Source organism: Carettochelys insculpta, chromosome 19 (assembly GCF_033958435.1).
Source record: "Carettochelys insculpta isolate YL-2023 chromosome 19, ASM3395843v1, whole genome shotgun sequence".
NCBI lineage: Eukaryota > Metazoa > Chordata > Testudines > Carettochelyidae > Carettochelys > Carettochelys insculpta.
In genome coordinates, this window is record NC_134155.1 from 12,745,246 (window position 1) to 12,771,707 (window position 26,462).

At 40.6% G+C, this 26,462-nt stretch overlaps 1 protein-coding gene across 1 annotated transcript in view; it reads left to right on the forward strand.

Annotated features, from left to right (window-relative positions):
- The first annotated feature begins 3,845 nt into the window (after positions 1-3,845).
- WSCD1 (WSC domain containing 1) overlaps positions 3,846-26,462 on the forward strand; it is a 74,548-nt gene continuing 51,931 nt past the window's right edge. Inside the window, exons 1-2 of the mRNA XM_075013603.1 lie at positions 3,846-4,057; positions 20,579-21,286. Coding sequence (XP_074869704.1) covers positions 20,860-21,286 — 427 coding nt within the window. The 5' untranslated portion in view covers positions 3,846-4,057; positions 20,579-20,859. The remainder of the gene's footprint in view (positions 4,058-20,578; positions 21,287-26,462) is intronic.

Sequence of the window (26,462 nt, forward strand, 5' to 3'; positions counted from 1 at the left end):
GAACACTGAGAGCTAAGACTGGTGGCTGTAGTCTTTACGGAACCATAGGAAACCTGGCCACACCCATGATAAGTGGTCCTCCAGCAAACTACACTCATGCAGGATGATGAATGTTGCTGGATGAAAGAATGCTGGATTAGAAAGGTTCAACCTGTATTAGAATTTTAAAGTTACAGTGCTAATGCTAATTAACTTTGCTAACCTGGAATGTCTGTAATTTGGTTTTTTGTTTTTTTTAAATTGGAAGTCTGTCTCTACATTTACAGTCAAGTATTAACAGCAAGCCAGCAGTTCTTGTTATTAAGCCCTCAAAACATTTGCTAGATAACTATGTAGCATTATAAAAAATATAAAGCCAAGCTAAAACTTCTCAAATAAAACAAGCATGTTTGCAATGCATCATATTTTCTTTTTTAAAATGTATATTTTCATTGACATTCACAAAATTTGCTATGCTACTGGACTTTACTGTGACATAACCAGATTAAATGACTGTCCAACAATAGGCCTTCAGATATACAAGTGCACCTTGCCATTTATTTGCTAAAGTAAATCATAGCAGAGTCTTCTTCCATGGTTAAAGGGAAAAAATACACAATATTATATATTTAGACTATCATGCATGTATTTTGCTATACAAAATCCATAAACTCACTGTGAGATTGTAGCTCTGTCACTATGCTAAACCTCAGCAAATGTTTGACATGTTAATATCATCAAATGGATCCTAGCAGTATGGCTTCACATCTTATCAAGTCTGCAAGACTGACAGACTTGGTGTGAATGGTATTACTGCTAGAAACCCTTAATCTTCACTTATTGAATTTCCACATTTGCAAGCAGGTGTTTGTTGTAAAAAAAATGCAAATTTATTCATTGAGATAAAATGTAGCAACAATCTGAAGATTTTTATGGTAAAAAATGGGCTCATCTTGTCATGGTAAATAGATGGATTTTGTCATTTTCATGGAGATATTAAGTTATTTTTTGTATTACAATAGCCCTTAAAGGATCCAACCAGCTTATTATGTACAGTACCTACACATAGTGAGAGACAGCACCTGCCTTGCACAGCTTTCAATCAAAATAGAGAAGACAGATCAAGGGTGAGAGAAGAATGAGAGATACAAAGAGGTGAAGAAACTTGGCCGAGGTCACAAAGACACTCAGTGGCAGAGCAAGAAATAAACGCTACGTCTCGTGGATCCTAGTCCAGTGACATATCCACTACATCATGCTGTCATCCCAGTTGTATATAAATGCACAGAGGAATGGAAGTTGACTTTACTTAGAAAAACGACCTCAGCTTTATATTGAAAATAAATACAAACTGGAGAACCAGGTCTTCCATTGTATGAACCTATACTCATCGTAGCATAGACCTGGCCTAAATATTACAGCACACAGATGGTGAAATTCCGCGTTGGTGCAGAGAGCCAATATAAAATCTGTGTATGCCTGGAACACTTCCAGATAAAATCTTGCAATATACTGCATAGAAATGCGCTCAGGCCATAATTCCAAACTTCACATTTGAAACCTAGATCTGCGTCAGGGCTGGATTATTTTGAAAATGTTTAAACCAAATAAATCATGGGTTACACCACTGATGATCTTTGTGGCATGTGAAATACAGGTAGAATTTGGCAGCTTGTATCTCCCTCTAACTCAGAGACCCAGGAGTGCGTCTTGGGGTTTACAGCTGAAGCGCTTTCTACTCAAACAGCTCAACTGAAATTAATACATTAATGTCATGCATCTGATGAAGCAGGTCTTTGCCCATGAAAGCTTATGCTCCTAAATATCTGTTAGTCTATAAGGTGCCACAAGACTTCTTACTGAACAGAAACTAATGGGGCTAGTCACAGAATCAAGTAAGAAACAAGCTGATTGACAGAATCATCTCCTAAGCAGCTACTGTGGATTCTGGCTACCCTCTCTAATTAAAGTTATATGTAAAGTTGTTCTCTTTCTTGGTTAGAAATGAGTGTGACCCAGTATTACAAATCTGAGTCCCCAGGCTTTGAGGAAAAGTGAGATTGGTAATTTGAAATCCAGATCCAAAATTGGTTCTGAATTTTGCATGCAACATTTGCAGCTCTAATGGCCTTATTCAATGGTTCTGGAACAATTTTTAGGGTGCAGGTGCTGAGCTGCAGCCTCATACTCCTCATCGCCCCTGGCTGGGGACACAGCTGGGGGCTGCAGTGGGGCTGGACCCAGGACCCAGAAAATGGGGGTGGCAGTGGAGCCCCCAGACACGGGTGTCACACTGAGTGCAGAACCTGGAGGTGCTGCAATGCACCCCCCCCACCATACCCTACTTTCTGAACCTATGGTCAGGTGCAAACATGCTAGTATTACAGAATGGTGCAAATGGGGCTGACTTTTAAGATCACTTCCAATCTCTCAGATAACACAGATGTTGTTTTCATAGAATTATAGAACGCTAGGACTGGAAGGGACCTTGAGAGGTCATCGTGTCCAGTCCCCTGCCCTCATGGCAGGACCAAGTACTGTCTAGACCCTCCCTGATAGACACTTATCTAACCTGTTCTTAAATATCTCCAGAGATGGAGATTCCACAACCTCCCTAGGCAATTTATTCCAGTGTTTGCCCACCCTGACAGTTAGGAACTTTTTCCTAATGTCCAACCTAAACCTCCCTTGCTGCAGTTTAAGCCCATTGCTTCTTGTTCTACTCTCAGAGGCCAAGAAGAACAAGTTTTCTCCCTCCTCCTTATGACTCCCTTTTAGATACCTGACAACCACTATCATGTCCCCCCTTAATCTTCTTTTTTCCAAACTAAACAAGCCCAGTTCTTTCAGCCTTTCTTCATAAGTCGTGTTCTCTAGACCTTTGATCATTCTTGTTTCGTATCATTTGAACAAACAGGTAGAGAAACATCAAATACACCATGAGGATGATCAGTCAATCTTATGGACAGGGAATGAACTGTCTCAGTTCTCCCATTTATAAATAATTTACTTCCGTCCACTGCACCTTGAATAACAAGCTGATGTCTGAAACCTCCGAGCCTCTGATGGAACAACACCAAGAAGTCTTGTGGCACCTTATAGACTAACAGATTTTTTGGAGCATAAACTTGCATCTGATGAAGTGGGTCTTTGCCCACGAAAGTTTATGATTCAAAAAATATGTTAGTCTATAAGGTGCCACTAGACTTTTCATCGTATTTGCGGATATAGACTAATACAGCCACCTCTCTGGTACTTGTGATGGGACAATTTCTGCAGAACCATTTACCTGTGTTTCTCTTTCACCTGTTGGGAATGCATATAGGAAAAAGTGGTTCCACGACAGTTAGATCCAACCCCCGTGGAAAGAGGCATAAAAACCTGCCTGCATTAGAACTTCTGTGTAATGGATGATTAGATTGATTTGCCTTCTTGGACAAGTCTATAAAAAGAAGCCTAGAGCTGTGAGTGGCTGCAAACCCTTTCTATAAACCAAACGCAAAAGGGGAACTTTTTCTGCTCACTTGAAAAAGGAAAAGCAAAGTGCACAGATTATGGCTGCTGATTTTGACACATAAGAAATCCTGTGCATGTCATTACTTCCCTTAAATTTTACGTGCACAAGAGCATGGCTTATTTTTCCCTCTCCAGCCCTCACTAGATACACCCTCTAAAGCCAAACCTCTCTGATATTTTCAAATCCTAGCTCCTCAGCACCGGTCTAGTGAGTCACTAGGACCCTGGAGATCTCCCAGCTTGGCAGCAGCAAAGACTGGTGAGCAGTGAGCATGTGCAGACAGGATATGATCTCTTGCTGCTTGGTTAGTTACTGATATAAACAGCTGGAGGTATTGAAGTGCAGAGCTTAGAGACAGGAAGAGCAGTGAGGGGGTACTCAGGAGGATTATAGCTCTGTGTACTGAAATCTGGGAAACAGAAGAAGGATTAGTGGGGAAGGGCAAAGAGAACAGGATTTATCAGCTTTTCAAATATGCATTACAGCTTTTTTCTAATATTCCACTGGATTGTCTAAGACTCTGCCTCACAATCATAGGAGTTCCTTGACCGTAAGAGAGAGGTGAGTTTTTCTTCTCCCTTTATTTCTTATATAGTTGCATTATCTCCTACAAGGTATTCATCTGCTGGCCATCCCGCAAATAATACCCAGACAACTTTTTGCAGACACCGGGGTATTTACATACCTTACAGACCCACATGGCTGTTTGATTTATTAAATGTATCCATGCCAGCTCAAGCATGCAGTGCTTAGCTGCATTGTTTGTGAGGACTGCAGTTTGCTGCTGAGATGCCCTTCTCAGAATAGCCAAATATTATATTTTAAGAAGTAGGACTGGCAATATGTGTGTGTGTACTTTATAGCTCGGCAAAGCAAAATAGGAAACACTGTTTCTTTAAACAGTTTCTGGAGCCCTACTCTACGGTATACATGGAATGTAATCATTTTTGGTACGCGACTCTTGCAACACTTTGGATGTTTAGGGATTTGTCAGTTCAATGTATTGTATTGCAGAAGGAAACTGCTCTTATGTTTAGTTTCTGTGGGATGATGCAAATCAATTCATCGTGCATTGTCTACAACAGTCTCTTGAAAAACTTCAGCCTGTAGAAAACAGAACCATATTGTTTTTTCAGAAATTGCAGTTAAAGCCCCGTTTGATGTGTCTTGGTTTGAGTTTCTAACATCCAAGAGATGTGTGTTACAGTAATGTGATTTAACTTGTACTAAAAGACTTTCTAGCTGCCAGATGACTGTTTGCAGATATGTCGCTTTCTGTTGTTGTTTTTAAAGATGTGTGACAGGTTACAAGCACTCCGTGTGTCTTTAGGGTACATATCACTGTATATATACGGTGCATACGTAGATGCATGTCTGCGTTATTCCACAGTGGTGTGGGTTCATTAATCAGATTATTATTCGCTGACCTATAAAAGGTGTCGAGTGTTGTTTTTTGTGAGCCCAGTGTATCACTTCAGCACATTTAATGTTACAGACCTGTCATTTTAATACTTGCCAAGTCACTCACTCCATCTCAGGCTGACCATGCTTAAACTTATTGTTATCGTTTGCGTGATCTCTCTCCATGCTTTCCACCAGGGCAGGGCAATGATCTGGAAGTGATTGCCTTGATCGACATTTACTTAAGATAACAAATTAGCCTTGTATAAATGCAATATACAGTTAGGTATGTGTTAGGGTCAGATTTGCACAAGGGGAATGCTGACTTCACAGTGCAGTTGGGTTGTAGCCCCATGCTCTTTGTAACATCACAATTTTACTCTTTAGCAAATGAACTGGGTACCCACTGTAATGCTGCTTGTATTGTATACTGTATATCAACACCTCCATACAGCATGGACAGCGCAAACACATGTACTTTAACACTGATGTGATAGTTTCAGGATTTTGTCCATTTTTGCTGCCTGCCATCTCTGTCTAATTTTTTTTCTGAATTAATTGGATCAGAGTTCATAATTATTTGAAAACTTTAACCTGATACCTGTGTTAAGATAAACTTAGTTGGCAAATCAAATTAAGTAGCATGTTCACTTAAAAAAGGAACAGAGGGAAAAATTGCCAGCTGCAGGGTTTGCATTTGGGTGTCTGGAGAAATCGTGTTGCTCCAATCTCATTTCCAGTTTGCTGTTTGAGTTTATATTGTATTTATAGTATTTGAGATCCATTACTCACATGACTTGCATGTGCATCTGTCACCCTTTGGAGTATCAACGTGGCAGTGCCACTTGGGGATTAAATGTCACTAATGACTTGGGTAGGAGGGCCCTTTTACAAAAGGGGATAGAATTAATGACAGTTAAGACAAAAAAAACCAAGGTTAATCCCACACTGATGTGTTGCATGTACAGTTTTCGTTGAGTTTAACTGGAGTTAGGGGTGCTGAGCACCTCCAAGCCAAGACATGAGGGTCAGATCCTCACTTGAGATAAAGTGGAATAGATCAGTTACCATTTCACACCGGCTGAGGAGCTGGCTCTCTATGTTTACATCAATGTCTCTTTCAAAAAAAAGTCAACTTTAAAAAAATTATATCCTGCTTGCAAGTATTCATTTATGGTGATGGCGATGTCACAAAAGAGCTTGCAGTGGGAATTCATTGAGAGTTTATCATCATTAGTTTCTTACTGGCAATATACACTGATTTCTATGGAAGAGGAGGGCAGAGTTAAAATAACATTTTGTTTTTATCTAACGTATGCAACTGGGGTAAACTAAATGCATGGAAATATTTATCAACTATGGCTGAGAAAACTATGCAACCAAAGTAACAGAGATTAGGCTGAGGTGCATTAGTAGAGCTGCGTGTGACAGCTTTTGGGGCACTTGTTTGCAATAAACCAGGCTCAAAACAATGCTATTATTTTGTCTCATGAGCACTGTATTCACTGAGATTGATTAAATAGTGTTCCAGGGAATGTCAATGAGTCCAAGACAAACAGTCTTAATACAGGCAAAAATCTCTTTGGTTGGATATGAAAAAGGACAGTAAAATTTAGCCCTGTAGAGCGACATTGTTTTTTACTGGCTAAGGATGTAGCCCAATGTTAGCTAATAAAGAAAAGTCCATTTGTCCCTGTATCACAAACCTTTCTTTTTGTTTGTTCAGACTTTTGGGTAGAGCCCTGTGTGGATACAGGTTGAACCTCTCTAATTGGAACTCTCTTGTCCAGCAAACTCCATAATCTGGCATGATTTTAGTTAACTGGACAACCAATTATCATGGGTGTGGGCAAGTTTCTCATTGTCCCATAAAGTATGTTTACAGGCACCAGTCCTGACTCTGTGTTCTGTGCTATTATTTAGCTGTAATTTACCCCTAAATGTCTTCTAAGAACCCAGTAAGCAGTGAAAGAGTTGGCAATATGATAGGTCTTGCAGGTGCTAGGCAAGAGAGGTTCAATCTGTACAAAACTGGTCTCATCTCCATCTGCAGAAATGATCTGTGGGTAACTAGATCTGATACCCCTGGATTTGAAGCAGAGAGCCACAAATATGCAGGGTTCGAGATCCAAAATTTATAGCCACATCCCTATCTGCAAAAATGAGCCGCAGATAACCATATCCACATCCACGGATGAGGATGCCCACACAGCTATCCACAGCTCTGCTTCTGGGATATCCAATCCAGCTTTCTCAACTTTTGAGGAATTATTGCTTCATGAATTATAAATTTATAACTCCCATTGATTTCAGAGAGAGTTGTAGCCAAACTGACTGGACAGTTAAGGCCTTGAACTTTAATTTTGAAGTTCAAGATATTTTATATTCCTCCCTATATCTCCCCTTCCTCTCTCCATCTAAACTAGCAAAAGCTCTCTGAGATTGAACTTTATTTCCTCAGTGTGTCAACTTTGAATTATGCCTAAAACTGAGCCAATCACTCAGCTTATCATAAATGATTTAAACTCCAGTCTTGCTCCCATCTAAGCAGGATTTTCATTATCATCAATGGTGTAACATCAGAATGATACTGTCCACCACCATTTTGCCTGAGGTCATGCCTCCAGAGTCCTTAGCCTTTGTCATGAATTCCTCACCACTAAGTATACTGCCTGGTTGACTGGCTTCTACAAGACATCTAAGTCTGCTGTAATACATAACCATTACTCCTAGAGAGCCTCCTCCCATCCATCTCAACCAAAACACACTGTGAAAGCCAATCCACTGAGCTGCAGATGATTCATATTTGAACATAATATTGTAACTGCCAGAAAAGTCAGTTATCAGCTTATTCCCACACAGACTTGTCTGTTAGATTGTCTCACATAACCAAGCTATCCTGAAAACTCTTCTTTGAAAAACCTGGCTTTGCTTAAAAAATGGAGGAAGGAGTACTGGGGAAACAACCTGTTTTTCTTGTATTTGCACCAGCCACTAGAGAACACTGGACTACTTTTGGGAGACCAATGCCAGAGTCTTCTTAAGAGGCCTGGGTCAAAGCCCATGCAAGTCAAAGGGAGCCAGCGGACTTTGGATGAGGCTCTGTAGCATCAGGATTTTTCCTTATAATCTCTCTTTGCCTTCTGATTTTCCACTTTAGCCGGAACCTCTTCACAGCAGTATAATTCTGATCCTAGGCAACAACCCCCCACTCCCCCGCCGTGATTTAAATGGTGGGACTACAGAATATTCCCATTGTCCCAAAGTGGGATGTGATTGGAATCATAACCTTTGTGCTCTCCTTTGTTTGATTTCAGACAATTCAAATGTAAACTCTACCCATATTGGATGCTGTGGGGCGAGTTTGCTATGTATTCACTTTTGCAGTAGTGGTGATGACAGGTGTTCTGTGATGTAATTCGGTCATTTGGAGACTTACACCTGATGCGAGCCAGAAATTAAAGATCAGCTTTAGGTGTGAGGCTGAGGTAGGGTTACCATATAAAAAAAGAAGACACCTGTGAGAGGACGTGTATCTGTATCAGTATCTACCAGCCATGTTGTATTAATGTGTTATAGTACATATAGCACATTAATACAACGTGAGTTGGTAGATACTGATACTGATGGACTCCCTATCAGGGGTGTTCTCTTTATTGAAAGGTCAAATATGGTAACTGTAGCTTAGGGGTCTGCAACCTGCAGCTCTAAAGCCACATGTGGCTCGTTGAGGACTTCTTTGTGGCTACCGACACTATAATTGCAAAGTTTTTTAAAAGAAACCTCCTGATTATTTTCGATATTTCAGTGAACATCTAAAAGCCCAATGATGAACAACTCATATCCAAAAAGCAAATATGTGATCTTGAAATGTTGGATAACTCCTTCTTTAATATGTGCAGTGCACTGTGGATTATGATACCATATTTGTGTTTTGATCGTGTTGCTACTAAAGTCTTGATTTTGAATATGAAAAGAAGCTTATGACATTCCTGCTGTGAAGGGGAACAAAAAATTAAATGTGAATGGCATAATTAACATGGGCTCAGTAGTGAAAGCCAGGAAGACAGTGATACAAACACACACACATAAAGTATAAGGAAATAGGATATGTAAAAAGTTTGTGAACATCCTGCAGTAAACATTTATTGCACTATAAATCATTGTGTGCGCACTGTTCTTAAAATAGGGGTTACAAAATGTATGGTTTGCTTTTATTTATTAAGGACAATCTTGTATTCATATGCATTGCAGCTCTTGAATTATTGAGATTTTACCAAATTTGAGGGGAAAAAAAAAGTCTCTTCTTGCTATTTTGGTTGCCAACCCCTGAGCTAGATGAATCAACTTTGTGACGTTTCTCTTTCTCACTAGTGTGTTTTGGCCATCTGTGATCCGACTACAAATTATAGTCTACAAATTATATATTAATCCTGGCCCTCCCTGCCCTCAACAATAAAGCCTCACGGAAATGACCATGTATAGCTAACAGACAGGCTGCGAGCCAAAATCTATTTTGGTTAGGTCTTGAAATCATTTCCAAGCTGACGACATTTGTCTTCAAAGAGAGCTGACAAAGTAGAGGAGAAAGGTGGAAGACAGACGGATTATTTTTTCTAAAAATAATGCTGTTCAGGAGTCTCTTTTCATTCTGTTTAGGTTACAAAATAGAACCTCACCTTCAAGCCAAGAACTCTGCATTTACAATATCTTGCTCTTCTTTCCCTATATTGTGGCATTGCCCTAAGTCTGTGTTGTGCAACATGTTTAGTGACAGCCCTGAAAAGGGCACAAAATTCGCCTGTCAGTCAATGACTCCTCTTCTTCACGTTGTCTTCTCTGAAGCCTGAGAAAAGTGAGTAGTATTCCCCAGAGGTTTCTGTGGTTACCACTTGGCTGGCAGCATACAATCTCCAGTGTCTTTTCTTTTAAAAACCAGTATGAATGCAGCTGCCTAATGTGGTTCTTTTTTGTGTTGTGGTCAATAAGAGAAGTGACTAATGCCTGCCAACAGACGTCATTTCAGAAGCCTATTATCAACCTGATTTTTCCTTGTATCACATTCTTTACGTCCTGGCTCTAAATCTGGTATTGTATATGTACTGAAAGAAAATCAGAACTTTAAGTGCCTCAGGTCTGATTTTTAGCACTGTCAATGCACAATGGGATGCTAACTGCTGAATGTTTTAGAGACGGTGGGAATTAAATGTGCTCTCACATTTCTTGACACTATGTGTTACTTATCAGTATTGCAGAGACATTAACTACAAGGCAAATTTTCAAAGCAAGTCAGGAGGAGCAGTACATACAAATCCTTGAAAAAACTCAACACCTCGCTGTGCTCATGTTAATGATGTGTGGGTGTTGAAAATATCTGTTACTCATGTCACTGCTATTAAACATTTATAGAGCGCTATAGGACAGTTTACGAGACAGAGGCCTACCACTACCATCAGGAGGGAATTAGATTGATAGGGTTAGATCAGGGGTTGGCAACCAAAAGAGCAAGAAGAGCCATTTTTTTAAATTTGGTTAAAAAAAATCAATAAATCTAGAGCCGCAATGCATGCGAATATGGGACAGTCCTTAATCAATAACATCAAACCATACTTTTTATAACCCCTATTTTAAGAACAGCGCACACATATATCCCACAATGCACTGCACATATTAAAGGAGGAGTTGTCCAATGTTTCGAGATCACTTATTGTTTGCTATTGAGATATGAGCTTTCACCTGTTCACCGGAATATTGAGTATAAGCTGCTTTTGTTGCAATTACAGTGTCTGGAGCCACAAAGATGTCCTTAAAGGGTCGCATGTGGCTCTTGAGCCGCAGACTGCAGACCTCTGGACCAGATCTTCATGACATCAGATAGATCTTCATTGATTTACACCAATTAAAATTCTGGCCTTTAGGTTGTAAATATTCCAAGGCAGAGACTGTCTCACTCATGCGTCAGACTTCTGCTTGAAAAGCTTCCCCAGGTCACAGATTCCCTGACCTTGAAAGGTAGCTTCCGCCACCCAACTGAAAAAATCCTCCTTTAAAACCCAGGATGACACACTTGGGATGTCTCCCTGTGGGTTTACGAAGTATGTCTTCCTGGGTTTTATATTTTTTTGTTCACTTGGGTGGTGGCAGCAACCTCTCAGAGTCAAGGAATCTGTGACCTGGAGAACATTTTCAAGCAGAAGCCTATAGCGACTAGGTATGGGGTATTATAGCCCCAGAGGCAAATCTTGCCCTCTTGTGCAACGGCTGTAGAGGACTTGGACCTATATGGAGAACTACATAGAAGGACATAGGATTTCTGGAGACTGGGATCCAAGCACGTTGATGGCTACAGAGCAGAGTGGGAATTAGGGAAAGGGCGATATTCTCTGCAGGAGCTGGAGGGGAGGGTGATCTATTTTTTGCAAAGCAGAGATGTAATACCCGCTGCAAGAGGTAATGCAGGCTTTAGGTTTCAACGACCATCACTGTACTGCTGATGCTAGTGCTTTGTGGATTGTAAGGTCTTTGGGTCAGGGTCTTCTTATTACATGCATGTAAGGTGCTTAGCACTCTGGGGCCTTTTTGAGTTATTGGGATGAATTAACAGGAGCGTTGTGAGCAAGACATGAGAAGTAATTCTTCCACTCTACTCTATGCTGATTAGGCCTTGATGGGAGTACTCTGTCCAGTCCTGGCCACCACATTTAAAGGAAGGTGAAGAAGAAATTGCAGAAAGTCCAGAGAAAAGCCACACAAATGATTAAAGGTCTAGAAAATGTGACCTATGTGGGATGATTGAAAGAACTGGGCTTTTTAATTGGGAAAAGAGAAAACTGAGCTTTCAAGTACCTAAAATGTTGTGACATGGAAGAGGGAGAAAAATTATTCTCCTTAACCTCTGAAGGTAGGACAAGAAGCAGTGGGCTTGAATTGCAGCCAGGGTGGTTTATCCTGGACATTAGGAAAAATTTCCTGACTGTCAGGGTGGTAAAACACTGGAATAAATTGCCTTGGGAAGGTGTGGAATCTCCATCATTGGAGATATTTAAGAGTAAGTTAGATAAACATCCATCAAGAGTGATTTAGATGGTGCTTGGTCCTGCTGTAAGTGCAGGGGACTGGACTTGATGACCTCTCAATGTCTGTTCCAGTTCTAGTATTCAATGATACTATAATTAATGATTATGTCTGGGGGCATATTTCTTCCAATCCATCCTCACCAAACCAGGCTGGGATGGAGTAGGAGGATATGACCTCTAACAAATTAATACGTCTGGAATGATTTTGAGCCACCTGCTTCTTGAGTGGCTATTTTCAGGACTGCTGGAAAGTAACATGACTTTACATAGTACAGGAACTAAATCTGAACCTTGTTGGTTTTGAGGTTCTGAAAGTTCAGACACTTTCTCACTTCTGTTATCTTGCTAGGAAATGTAGTTTGTAAATTCTATTGATATTTCCACTGTAGCTAGAGGAAAAGTGAAATTTCACAAGAACAATTATACACAACATTCTGCAGATACAAGATTAGACTAGAAGACATAAGGCTTCAAACATTTTGGTGTTTATCTGATCTGAATCTGGCATATGACTGTTTGGAGGTTCAGTTATTGCTATTACAATAAGTAAGGCTGTCCTTTGTAATATACTTCTAAAAACAGAGACATTTTCCTTCTTAATCAAACCCAAGGTTCCATTGTTTAAAACCCTCTCTCTGACAATGGCCAAAATAAGACACTTTGGAGAAATACAAGACACGCAATACTGGAAGATTGTGGAATTCTAGAAGAGTGTCCAGAAAGGGAATTTATTCCTAAATCAGGTCTTGAACGAAGCATTTACTGACAGGAATCATGGGAGTTTAGATCCCTCCATGTATCTTAACCAATGTCCTGATGTTCTTAGTAGCCTTATAAACATTTATTGTTTTTGTTTGTTTTTTTAAATCCTACTTGTCTTCAGTGATACCTTGTGGCAATGAGTTTCACAGGTTTAGTTATGCTTTGGGTATGCTGGCATTGACTCTTTGACAGCACGTTTTTCACTGGTATTGGATGTTCGCCTGTTTCCATGTTATGAGAAATAAGACTACCCAATTTACCTTCTCTGTACCACTCATTGTATTTATGCCTCTTTTGTCACCGCTTATCTGTTTTCTGTCTATCCTGAACAGTCCAGTTCATTGTCTCTTCATTACAAAGCCTCTCCATCTCTTTAATCATTTTCAGTGCCCACCTCAACCTCCCTTTTCTTTCTAGTGTCACTTTTGGAGATGGGGTGATTACAACAGATCCTGACACGGGAGGCGTGGGTATACCCCACGTATATTATCACATATTGTCAGTGTTATTCTCCAGCCTATCCCATTTATTATCCATCCTAGTAGTTTATTTTTCTTTTATGATCACCATGGGATTTGTAGTGTTCCTAAACAAGAACCCAAATCCAGGCAACCAATTTGTGTTGTCAATGAATCAGGGGCTAATAGGCATCTCAAGGATACATCCCCTATCATATGAGAACAGATACAAGGTGGGTGGAGATTCTTCTCTTCCTAAGAAATGCCTTTTTCATAGTGATTTCAGTGAACATTTATTGACATAAGACATTTATAGATGCAGATTTCACCATGTCTTTCTTCTTCCATATTTGTTAATTTAATGGTCAAAAGTGATTTATTTCAGTTTTTCTAGCCCAGTATTTCTTAAACTATGTTCCACAGAACAGGGGTGTTCTATGAACAACTCACAGGTGGGCCACAACCATTTGGAAAAATACACTGACATATATTTTCAGTTATTAAAACCAGATACAATGTACTTCTTCGTTGGTATGATAACTAATTAAATTACTTCATTTTGGTTTTGCTGTATAAGTTGCTGGTTTTGGTTTATTTGTTTCTTCCTCCCCCCACCCTTTGTTTTTGTCTGACTGTATTTAAGAACATTTTCATAGGTGTTCCATATAAAAATAGTATCACATTGTATTCCATGGTCTCAAAAATATTAAGAATATTAAGAAACACTGCTCTAGACTTACTCTGACAGTACTGAAATACACAGCTCATGGAAAAATCAAATGGCATGCTTTTATGTCAGTGACTATCCTTGCTAGTGTACTCCACTCCTTTCCCACTTGCAGAAACACTTAATTTTTGTGAGCTGACCATTTGCAATATTGCTCCAGTCCAGTCTTTTTGCAAACTACCTACAATGCATTTGTGTGACAGCTGCACTGAGGGACACTGGATTTGGGGGTAATACATACACATCACACTGCCTGTACTAAAAGTCACTAATGACATTTGAAACTTTTTTAAATAAAGGGACAGGATACATTCTTTATGCAGACCTATGAATAGCAGAAAGGAAGCTGAAACAGTATATGGGTCTCCCATTAATTAATCCAACCCTATTCAGGAAGATATTTGAAGTTAAATTATTTTGTAGGAAATAATGATTTATTATTGTAACTCTTTTCACCCCTCTCTTCCCCTTCTGTGGAAAAGAGAGGAGCTTTCATACTACAGGTTGAACCTCTCTAGTCTGGCACCCTTGGGACCTGACCAGTACTGAATGACACAATTTGTCAGAACACAGGAGGTCAACACTTTCTAGCAGCATTACCAACACTTCCACTTCTTGCTGGTCTCTTGGATGATATTTAGAGACAAATTAAAGCTAAATAACAGCACAGAACATGGAGAGTCAACTGGGGGCTGTAAACAAACTTTATGGGACCGCAGGAAATTTGGCCATACCTCACGATAAGTGGACATACAGCTTACTAAAATCATGTCAGACTATGGATCATGCCAGACAAGAGGGTGACGGATTAAAGAGGTTCAGCCTGTGTTGTGTTTATCAGCTGTTGGCTGGACACAAGCATTGTTGTTAACCCCAAACTTTCAAAAACTTGTGCCATTCCTCAAAAAAAAAAAAAATCAACAGATTAGCTTTAAAATCACCAGAGTAATGTATTTTGGGTTCCATTTTCTTTACCTTCTGTTTTTTAAGTCTTTAGAACTTGTGTCACGTTTCCATGATTTTCTCTACAGCTGTGAGGGCTAGAAACTGGCTGTTTTTTAATGAAAAGTTAAGATTTTCTTGTAATCACCAGGCTTGAGCTGAGGCTTTGTGAAAAAATATACCATACAGAGCTCACAATAAAATTGAGAGAGCGGGCAATAGTGCATGAGAGCATATGTGAGCCATACAGTTTGGCTCGTCTTCACTGTTCACCACTCCCACTTATCCCCGGTCCACCCACCACATCTGTCCTGTGGATTGAATATTTGTGGAACTGATAGGAAATCCTTCTGCAGTAACTGAATGATGGCAAAATAACAAGACAGCTTCTCTCCTAGTCAGCTCAGTGGAAGCTGTGCTAAGCATCTTTTACATCCAAGTTGACCTGTACGTCATGCATTTTGTGTGTTTTTTGCATGCTCAACAAATGGGGCAAATAAAAGGCTAATGCATGGCTTTCCACGGTAGTGAATGGAAAGAGAGGCCGTGTCTACACTAGCCCTAAACTTCGAAATGGCCATGCAAATGGCCATTTCGAAGTTTACTAATGAAGCACTGAAATACATATTCAGTGCTTCATTAGCATGCGGGCGGCCGCAGCACTTCGAAATTGATGCGCCTCGCCGCCGCGCGGCTCGTCCCAACGGGGCTCCTTTTCAAAAGGACCCCACTTACTTTGAAGACCCCTTATTCCCATCTGCTCATAGGAATAAGGGGACTTCGAAGTAGGTGTGGTCGGGATGAGCCACGCGGTGGTGAGGCGCGTCAATTTCGAAGTGCCGCGGCCGCCTGCATGCTAATGAAGCGCTGAATATGTATTTCAGCGCTTCATTAGTAAACTTCGAAATGGCCATTTGCATGGCCATTTTGAAGTTTGGGGCTAGTGTAGACATGGCCAGAGGGTGCTGGTGGCCTTTTTCCAACACTGCCCTGACTCAGGAGGCAGCCAGAATGTATCTCTTGATGCTCTTAGTGGAAGAGCTAGTATGCCTGGCAGCACGCATAGCCTAGAAGATCAAGTCTGAGTGAGCTGGAGGTGGAACTCTAACCAGACCCTTCTCCCTAGACACCTTACTGGCATCACAAAGGAGCAAACACAATGCCTTCTGAAGGTATGTGTAGCAGGTATTGATGTTCAGTGAGCCCTGGACCTATTGGACTGGGACCCCCCCACCACTCAGTGTTTTACACCATTTACCTAAATATGGAATAACGCCATTGAAGTAAGTGGAGATATGGCAGCCTAAAATGGTTTTAAGTGACAGCAGAATCAGGCACGTTGTGGCATGTTGGTGCATAATGCATCCATTCATTAACATTCAGCTTCTACAGCTGCTTCTAGTCACAACAGTTTTCCATTCATTCTTGGAGCTATAATTTATCTCAACACAGAACACAGAGCCAGGACTGGTGGCTATAAATGAGCTTTATGGGACCATGGGAGACTTGGCCACAATCATAATTAAAGGTCATCCAGCTAATTAAAATCATGCCGGATTACAGATGTTGCCAAAAGAGAGAATTCTGGATTAGAGACGTTCAACTTGCATATATATGTACGTCTAATTTCCACTCCAACACATCTGATGACATGGGCTTTACTCACAAAAGCTTATGACCCAATAAATGTGTTAGTCTTTAAGGTGCCACAGGACTCCTTGTTGTTTCTGCAGACATAGACTAACACAGCTACTGCTCTGAATAATCAAAGAAAACCTTGAAATAAGAAGAAAATGCGCAAAAGTATTCTGACTGTCATAAATATGTCTAGTCATGTCTCATTGTTAAGAAAAAAAATCATAAAACATTTGCGTGTTTATGATTGCAATAACCATTGCTGTAATAAAGAGATTGTAGTATTGAATACTGTAGCACATTAATAATGACAGCTATCAGAATCTATATTATGAATAAGCTTGGAAGGATTAGGTTTATTGGTAAAATGTTGGTAAACATTGATTTTGCCACACACACACACACACACACACACACACACACACACTCACAGGTTAAATACATTTCCATCAACAATAAGAAGATATTACAAACCGGCAAAATAAAAAAAAGCACAGGATGAGCTGCAATGTTTGAGCTTAATTTAAGGATATTTACTTGGTATATTTTGAAGTGATGTTGACAATTTGTACTTGAACTGCTAATAAAGATTTAACTTTTTGAATCATAAAATCTATTGTCATTAACAAATTTTCTAACAACTCACCTTTCTCACCATATCCTGAAACTGTGAACATTTCAATAAATAAATAGAAAAAAATGCTCATAAAACATAATTTTGCACAACTGTGAAAAATTGAAATTGACCAAAATATCCTTAAATAAACATTGATGTTATCAAAATTAAACTAAATATATATTCTTCCACACCTTATTATGAATAGACTCATAGACTTTAAAGCCAGAATGAACCACCATGATCATCTTTCATGACCTCCTACACATCACAGAACCTTATCACCTACTCCTGTAATTGGCCCATAACATCTGCCTGAATTACTGAAGTCTTAAAACTTTCAGAGAATCGATCGTTTGCTCTCATTGTAACACACCAGTGACCCAGACCCTATGCTGCAGAGAAAGTACATAAATCTTAGGTCTCTGCCTATCTGATCCGAAGGAAAATTCCTTCTTGACAATAGCTTTTACAGATGTGTTATATGCCATTGTAGGCAACCTGGTTATATCATCCCATTCATAAATGTATCAGTTTAAGTTCTGAAATAAGTTTGGGTGCTTTTTCTTTTTTTGCTCTCCCTCTCTCCTTGGGGAGTCAGGGCCACGGTATTACTTCTCTCCTGATCAGAAACCTTAGTCTAAATTCAAGCATGAAACTTGTTGAAGCCAGTTTACACTTCTTTGTTCTTGTGCCAGCATTAGTCCCTCACTTAAAAAACTCCTCTCCCTCCCCAGTCTTTATCTCTTTTATATATTTTAGGATTGGGTGAGCCTTACTCACAGCTGCATTACACTGGCATCTTGTAGTCATCCCATGACAGAACAGTACATGCAACTCTTTCTTCTATGTCACTTCCAACAAATAACTCTCCCGTCTTATAGCTTATTGTTGCTCCCCAACTTTCCTTTTACTATTACATTTCATATAATTTCTTTTACTCTGGTTTTGTAGATAATCTAACTCTTCCTGTGGGATATTCCAATCCTCCTCTGTATTGGCAACACCTCCCAACTTTGTGTCAGCTGCTGATTTAAAAAAAACAAAAACAAACAAAAATCCCCCTAAAACACTCCCATCATGATTACTGAAAATTTTGAATAAATTAGAGTGGTCCCAAGGCTGATCCCTGAGGAACTCCAGCAGTGGACTCCATCCAGCATGACAGTTCACCTTTCAGCATGGCCATTTGTATTCTCTCCTTTTATAAATGTTTAACACTGACAGACCCAGGTTGTTGGCAGAAGGTACTGAACCTGCAACCATAGGGGCTAAAGGCCAGCTGGCTCTTAACCAAGGCTCTAGAGCAGAGACCTCTCTCTCCCTAGTACATGGTCTCAGTGTGTCTGGGGTTACACATGGAAGAGTGAGGTGTGCTATCTCTTCAGAAACTGGCCACAAGGGTGTCCATTAGCTGGTTCTTCTACCTGCCAGGCCTTTGTCTGGCATGTAATAGACTTCAAAATGTCACAGTTTCCGCTCAGAATCTTCAAGAGTTAATGTGTGTCCAGCTTCCTTTTAGATTTAGTTTATTTAGGGAACAACAGGGATCTTGGAAGCAGGTGAATGAATAAATAGTGAATCAAATGCTTCTTATGTGATTTTACAGTGTTACTTCACCACAGTCATAACAGTAGTAATCTGCAATATGTAATTATAAATAATCTGTTCATTATTTCCATATTTATATAACTCCATTATTATCATTTCTCAGCATTCAATCTTGTTGAAAGATGTTACATAACTTAAATATTAAGGGTCAGAAGTTCAGCTGGTCTCCATCAGCATTACATAATGGAGCCATGCTGATTTGCACCAGGTGAGGGTGAGGCCTCAAATAATTTCATCAAAAATGTCTTTCGAAACACACTGACTCTCTCTGAAGTTTGGCAGCTGAATTATGGATGTGTGCTGTAAAATTCATTATTATTGGTGAGAAGATGAGAATGGCTTGTGAAGTTTAATGTTTGAAGAAAATGGAGTGGCAAAGGTGAACACAGCAACATCTTATCACATGCTTCGTATGCTACTCAGCCCTCTGGGATTAAGAATTGGATACTTTGGTTTTATATTAAGAGCTCTTTAAATCAAGTCATCAAAACCCAAGTTAGCCTGATCTGCAAAACTGGAATGTATTGACCTCTTCTCCTAAACCCAATCTGCTTTTCAGGAAAAATAAACGAAAAAGGGATTGGACAAAGAAAATACCTGGTCAGATGAGCCATAATATATTTTTGAATGTGAAAGGTTTAGCTTTCATTGATTGGTGATTAAGAAGCAAAGAGATTACACAACTAAGCAAAACGGAGCAGTTAAAGATCACAAAGGAATTTTTCATGACCATATATATTTCAGGCAAGAGGCATATAGAAGTATCCTTAGATATTTAATCAGGAACTGTAAAGAATGGAGGAATGCCATGAAAAGAATGGCAGATGAGTGGATAGCAAGCTTCCCTCTCCGGATGCTGGTTTCACGGGTGTTCTGACTGCAAGTTAAAAAACAACGATAACGTTTTCTTTTCTGGAACAAACTGCATCTTTTTCCAGTGCTTTCATGGTTCCACAGAGGAGTGATTGACTGGGCACTCAGGAAACATATGGCAAAATGCCAATTTTTATTTGTTCCAAGAGGTTAAAGGTTGCCTAGCATATAAAAGATTTTTTTCTTGCTTTGACAGTCCCATCACTGTGTCAAGCAGCATAACTAACAGCCTGGTAAAACCCAGAAATAATCTACAGATATTTGAAACACTTTAAAACAAAATATAAAAAAAATCTATTAATTTAAATCTATACATATCTACACCTCCATCCCTACCCAGTCACCCAAAAGTTACACAGAAACACACACTAGAATCAAATTAGTAAAATCTGTAGCTTCCTGGTAAATATGGCAAGCATTTGAAGCCTCAAAAATATATACACATATCCTTTATATATTGGAACTATCCTTCTTGCATAAGGGCTCATTTTACTGTGATTCGTGTAGATTAATAATTATTCTCTTGTCCTCTGAGAGCTGATGCCATTTCATTTTTCTTCCCCAGACACCCACACTGCTGTTTCTCTTCTGATCTAGATTTGTAGCTTAGCTATTGTTAAACTGCAAAGAAAGTACCCAATAATACTTTCCTATAAGGTTGTCTATATTGTGACTACCTGTTCCAGTCAGTAAGAAAGACCAGAGATGTCAGCTATTTACAGAAGGAAATAAAAGGTCTTACAGTTCCCAACTCCCTGAGGAGAATATTCTAATCATGAAGGTGTTTCTTGTACATTTCAAGTTAAAACAGAGAAAAAGGTAAAAATAGGTCTCTCTGACTGGATCTTTTTTAAAGCAATCATTCTACCAGTATTACTGTCTTTATGTGTTTAGCTAAAATAAAAGAAGTGGGAAAGGAACTCGACATGATGTTTGCTAATAGGGTGAAAATCAACTTTTTTATTTTTCTTAATATTTCAGGTTTCCTTTTCTTTTGGAATCGGATGTTATGAAGGCCAACTGGCCACAGTCATGGAACTGTTCATAAGCTCACCTGAACCGGATGAGCTACCCAGACACCTCACAGGGTTATTGATATAAAGCAGGATGTTGAAGTTGCTGCTGCTATGGAAGAAGACCATTTTTCTGGGGAGAAGACACATTAAAGTGATGGGATGAACTTATGGGAGGAGCTAATAAGATTTCAAACGGTGATTCAAGGGCCGCTCTGAAGGCGTGAATTGCCCAGTTTCCGTAAGGGCATGGCCAAACCTTTTTTTAGACTACAGAAGTTTCTTCGGCGGACCCAATTTCTGCTCTTCTTTCTCACAGCAGCTTACCTAATGGCTGGCAGCCTTCTCCTATTACAGCGATCCCGCTTGGTAATCCAACAAGGCACACGTGGGACCTCAAATATTCAGGTCTCTCCAGTTTCAGACCTGGTGATAGGAGTTGGAATTCTAGATACCAGAACAATGCCAAACCAACGTTTGAGCTCTAAGCTTTTGGTGGACATGAATGTGCTCCGAGATCCAACATCAGAGCAGAGGTATGGGCCACGGTGGCTCATGTCCCGGAACTCAGAACTGAGGCAGTTAAGAAGAAGATGGTTTCACAGGTTCATTAATGAACAAGAACCCATGCAAGCAACTGGATCTAAGGTGATGCGCCATACAGGTGAAAACAAAGGTAATGGTTTTTTCCAACTTCCATCTTCTGTTATGTATTTTTATTTAGCACTTGAGCATGTGCAAAACAGTTTATACAAACTAACTATATGTAACAGTCCAAAATATTTAGGATTCTGTGATCCTCACTTGTTTGAGTGCTACCTTGCTCCAAAAATAGGTTCACTGAATGTAATAGAACTTCATACAGAGAAAAATGATGCTTAATATGTGTCAAAGGTGTCAGAACCTGGCCATAAAGGAGGACATGGTTACAAGAAGTTCCCCTAACACATTGCAACTCTATGATTGAATGCTTCTTCATGTATGTCAAGCTGTATATTCGCCTATGTTTGTACAAGTATTTGGTGGAGACACCATCCATAGAAGGTTTTTCAGTGGGTTGGACTGTGTTGTGCAGATTTATTTTATTCTTCCTTCAAGCAAGTGGAGATGAAAATTATTAAATTGGTTTTCCTTCCCAGTACCATCACAAAAGAAGAGAAAATCCTGGAACTGATTGAACGCTTCCTGGGTATTAGAAGGGTTTGCCATAAAGCAAGAATAGGACCGCAAATAGAAAGGGGAATGTGCATCAATCCACCAGTACTGTGAATTAGAAGTCAAAGTACAGCTTCTGTTGCATTTTTACCCCATGATTTAATAGCAGTCTAAATGGAATGTCATCCAGATTGATCTAAACTAAATTCACCTCATGGTGACCTCAATTCTGCCACCTTAACTCATGCTGAGAAATATATACATGTATGTCTCCATTGAATTCAGTGGAGAAACAGGCATGACCAAAACATGAGTTAACACAGCAGAATCAGGCCTTATATTTTCTGTTTTTGTGAAATATAGGCTAGTCACCTGGGGCTTGATTGTATGTTGGAGGCCCAGGCTGGCATTTAAGTCAATGCAAACCTGCATGTCAGTGAGGGTACTAATAACATTTCTGCTTTTCTGAGCTCGCTGATGGATTGTGGGGCTGAATGCAAATTACTACTTCCCTTTAAGGGGTGCAGGATGCTCTCCCCATGTGAATGGTTCTACAGGGTGGTGTGGCATGGGAAGGAGGTAGCGGGGCCATGTTTTACCATATTCTGTGCCCTTTCTTCTCCCCTTTTTGGCACCACATGACCTTGATGAAGCCCCGGACTCCCCTGAGTGCATGGAGCAGTAATTCTAGCCAGCCTGAAAGAAGGCTTCACAGTGGGATGAAGGCTCTATACTCCCTCCCCAGATGCTACACAGCCAGAATCTCAGTCAGAAGCCTCATCCCCAATCAGACATGCAGGATTCAGCCTGAAAAATTCATAGTGAAAAGTTTCAATGACCTTATAAAGAATATCAGCAAGAAGCCATAAAATATCTGTCTTGAAGCTAAGGTGTCTAAGGTAACTCAGGGGAAAACAAAGGGTCATACCTACCACAGAGCAAAACATTTGTGACTGGACCAGGACTTCAATGAAGAATGCCAATCTGGGTGAACCAGTAATATTTTGCGAATTCAAGTCAAATTCGCTAAATCATTTTGGCTGGAGAAAAATCCCCAAATGCCCTCAAGCGTTTCATTTTGACAATCTTGAAAGAAAATCTTTCAGCTTTTGAATTTTCAATGACTTTTTGTTTCAAATTTGACCGCAGTTATTTTTTAAAAAGAAAAAGGTCAAAACATTGATAAACAAAAAACCTCATCCAGATTACATCACAAAATGAAAATGAAATATTTTATTTGGGGGCGGGGAGGGAACTAAACAATGAGTTAAATGGAGTTTGAAACAAATTCTTTTTTCTGTGATTTTTTTTGGTATCAATTACTGAAAAATATTTCAATTATTTTCACTACCTACTGATTTGCACACTTCTACAGAAAAGTCCTGTTGGGGGAATAAGTGACAGTGCATGAAAGCATGGATGCTGGGACAAAGAAGGATTATTCGAGAGAAAAAGTTTCACAGCTTAAAGTGCACCACAGCCAAGAAGGTACCTGCCAAAGTTGGATGTCAAAAGTATCTGACCAAGTTAGGCACTAACCCTGGCCTGGTTTCAAAAGGAATTAATTTCTCACTTGCTGAAGCACTTTTGACAATCCCACTAGGTGTCCACCTGCATCTTTGGTGCCTAAGGGTATGTCTTCACTATGCAGAAGATCGACACAGTCAGGGTCAGTCTTCCAGGGTTTGATTTCATGCACCTGGTGGGGACCTGCAAAACTGAACTATCTGGGGTCAACAGTTGACTCCTGTACTCCTCCATATCATGAGGATTAAAGGAGGTTGATGGGAGAGTTTGTCCAATTGACCTCCCGCTGTGAGAACAGCCAGGTAAGTTGATTGTAGATAAATCAAATCTAGCTACACAATTGCTGTAGCTAGAAGTGCATAGCTACAACCAACTTTAATGTCTAATGTAGACCTGTCCGAAGTATATTTGAAGAGCTGGCCTTAAGAACCTATTTGAGTGAATAGAAAGACTCCCACAGATTTCAGGGGGAGTTGACTGTAATATCGCCTTTTTTGCCTCCGTCTTCATGGACAAGATCAGTCCCAGACTATGGTACTAGGCAACAGAGTATGGGAAAGAGGTGGGCACCCCTTGGTGGGGAAAGAACAGGTTAAGAGCTATTTAGGAAAGGTAGACATACATAAACCCATGGGTCCAGATTTAATGCATCCAAGAGTACTGAGGGAATTGGCAGATCTCGTTGCAGAGACTTTGGCTATTATCTTTGTAAATGTGTGGACATTGGGAGAGATCCCAGATGATTGGAAGAAGGTGAATGTGGTGCTCACCTTTAAAAAGAGAAAGAAGAACAGTCCAGGGAACTGTAGACTGGTCAGCCTCACCTCAGTCCCTGGAAAAATCATGGAGGGGATTCTCAAGGAATCCATTCTGATGCACTTGGAAGACAGGAAGTGTCCAAAGTAGTCAACATGGATTCACCAAGGCTAAGTAGATTAGATTAGCTTCTATGATGAGGTAACTGGCTCTGTGGACATGGGGAAGTCAATGGATGTTATATACCTTGACTTTAGCAAACCTTTTGATACAGTCTCCCACAGCATTCATATCCATAAGTTAAGGAACTATGGATTGGATACATGGACTGTAAGATGGACAGAAATCTGGCTAGACAGTTGGGTCCAATGGGTAGTGATCAATGGCTCAGTGTCTGGTTGGCAGTCGGTTTCAAGTTGATTGCCCCAAGGATTGGTTCTAGGGCCATTATTGTTCAACATCTGTATTAATGACCCGGATAAGGGGATGCATTGCGTCCTCAGCAAATTTGCAGATGACATTAAGCTAGGAGGTCAGGTAGATACATTGGAGAGTAGGGATAGGGTCCAGAGTGACCTAGACAAATTGGAGGGCTGGGCCAAAAGAAGTTTGATGAGGTTCATCAAGGACAAGTGCAGAATCCTGCACTTGGGACGGAAGAATCCCAAGTACTGTTACAGGCTGGGGACCAATTGGCTAAGTAGCAATACAATAGAAAAGGACCTGGGGATTACAGTGGATGAGAGACTGGATATGAGTCAACACTGTGCCCTTGTAGCCAAGAAGGCTAACAGCATATTGGGGTGTGTTAGGAGAAGCATTTCTAGCAGACCTAGAGAAGTTATTATTCCACTCTACTTGGCACTGGTGAGACAACATCTGGAGTACTGCATCCAGTTCTGCCCCCACCCCCAGTTTAGAAAGGATGTGGATGCATTGGAGTGGGTTCAGTAAAAGGCAATGAACATGATTAGGGGATGGAACACATGACCTATGAGGAGAGATTGAGGAATTTTGGCTCATTTAGTTTGCAGAAGAGAAGAGTGAGGAGAAATTTGATAGCAGCCTTCAGCTTCCTGAAGGGGGGGCTCTAAAAAGGATGGAGAGAGGTTGTTCTCAGTAGTGACAGATGGCAGAACAAGGAGCAATAGCCTGAAGTTACAGAAGGAGAAGTGTAGGTTGGACATTAGGAAAAACTATTTCACCAGGAGAGTGGTGAAGCACTGCAATGCTTTACCTGGAGAGGTGGTGGAATCTCCATCCCTAGAGCTGCGTCTACACGTGCACGCTACTTCGAAGTAGCGGCACCAACTTCGAAATAGCGCCCGTCGCGTCTACACGCGTCGGGCGCTATTTCGAAGTTAACTTCGACGTTAGGCGGCGAGACGTCGAAGTCGCTAACCTCATGAGGAGATAGGAATAGCGCCCTACTTCGACGTTCAACGTCGAAGTAGGGACCGTGTAGACGATCCGCGTCCCGCAACGTCGAAATTGCTGGGTCCTCCATGGCGGCCATCAGCTGCGGGGTTGAGAGATGCTCTCTCTCCAGCCCCTGCGGGGCTCTATGGTCACCGTGGGCAGCAGCCCTTAGCCCAGGGCTTCTGGCTGCTTCTGTGGCAGCTGGGGATCTATGCTGCAGGCACAGGGTCTGCAACCAGTTGTCAGCTCTGTGTATCTTGTGTTGTTTAGTGCAACTGTGTCTGGGAGGGGCCCTTTAAGGGAGCGGCTTGCTGTTGAGTCCGCCCTGTGACCCTGTCTGCAGCTGTGCATGGCATCCCTATTTCGATGTGTGCTACTTTGACGTGTAGACGTTCCCTCGCTGCGCCTATTTCGATGTTGGGCTGAGCAACGTCGAAGTTGAACATCGACGTTGCCGGCCCTGGAGGACGTGTAGACGTTATTCATCGAAATAGACTATTTCGATGTCGCAACATCGAAATAAGCTATTTCGATGTTGGCTGCACGTGTAGACGTAGCCTAGATGTTTTAAAGTTCTGGCTTGACACAGTCCTGGCAGGGATGATTTAGTTGAGGTTTGTCCTGCTTTAGGCAGAGGACTGGACAAGGTGACCTGCTAAGGTCCCTTCCAGCCCTAGGATTCTATGATTCTAGCCTCTACAAATCAACAGGATCAGATGTGTCTGGTTATTTGAATTAAAGGCAATCAGCCTTAAATGGACATAAGGTGGGAGTAATATGACCAAACCCACTGCTTTGTTCTCAACCAGCTGAAAGAGATAGGGGAGTTCAAAAGCCCCACTAGGAGGGAATTACAGTAATCAATCAATAACTATTGCCAGGTCATTACAGGATGAAAGAGCACAACCACTATGTGTACCATTATATGTTAAGCTCACTAGCAAGTGCAAAGCCCACTCAGATTCTATAAGAGTGGATATGAGTTTCCAACACCC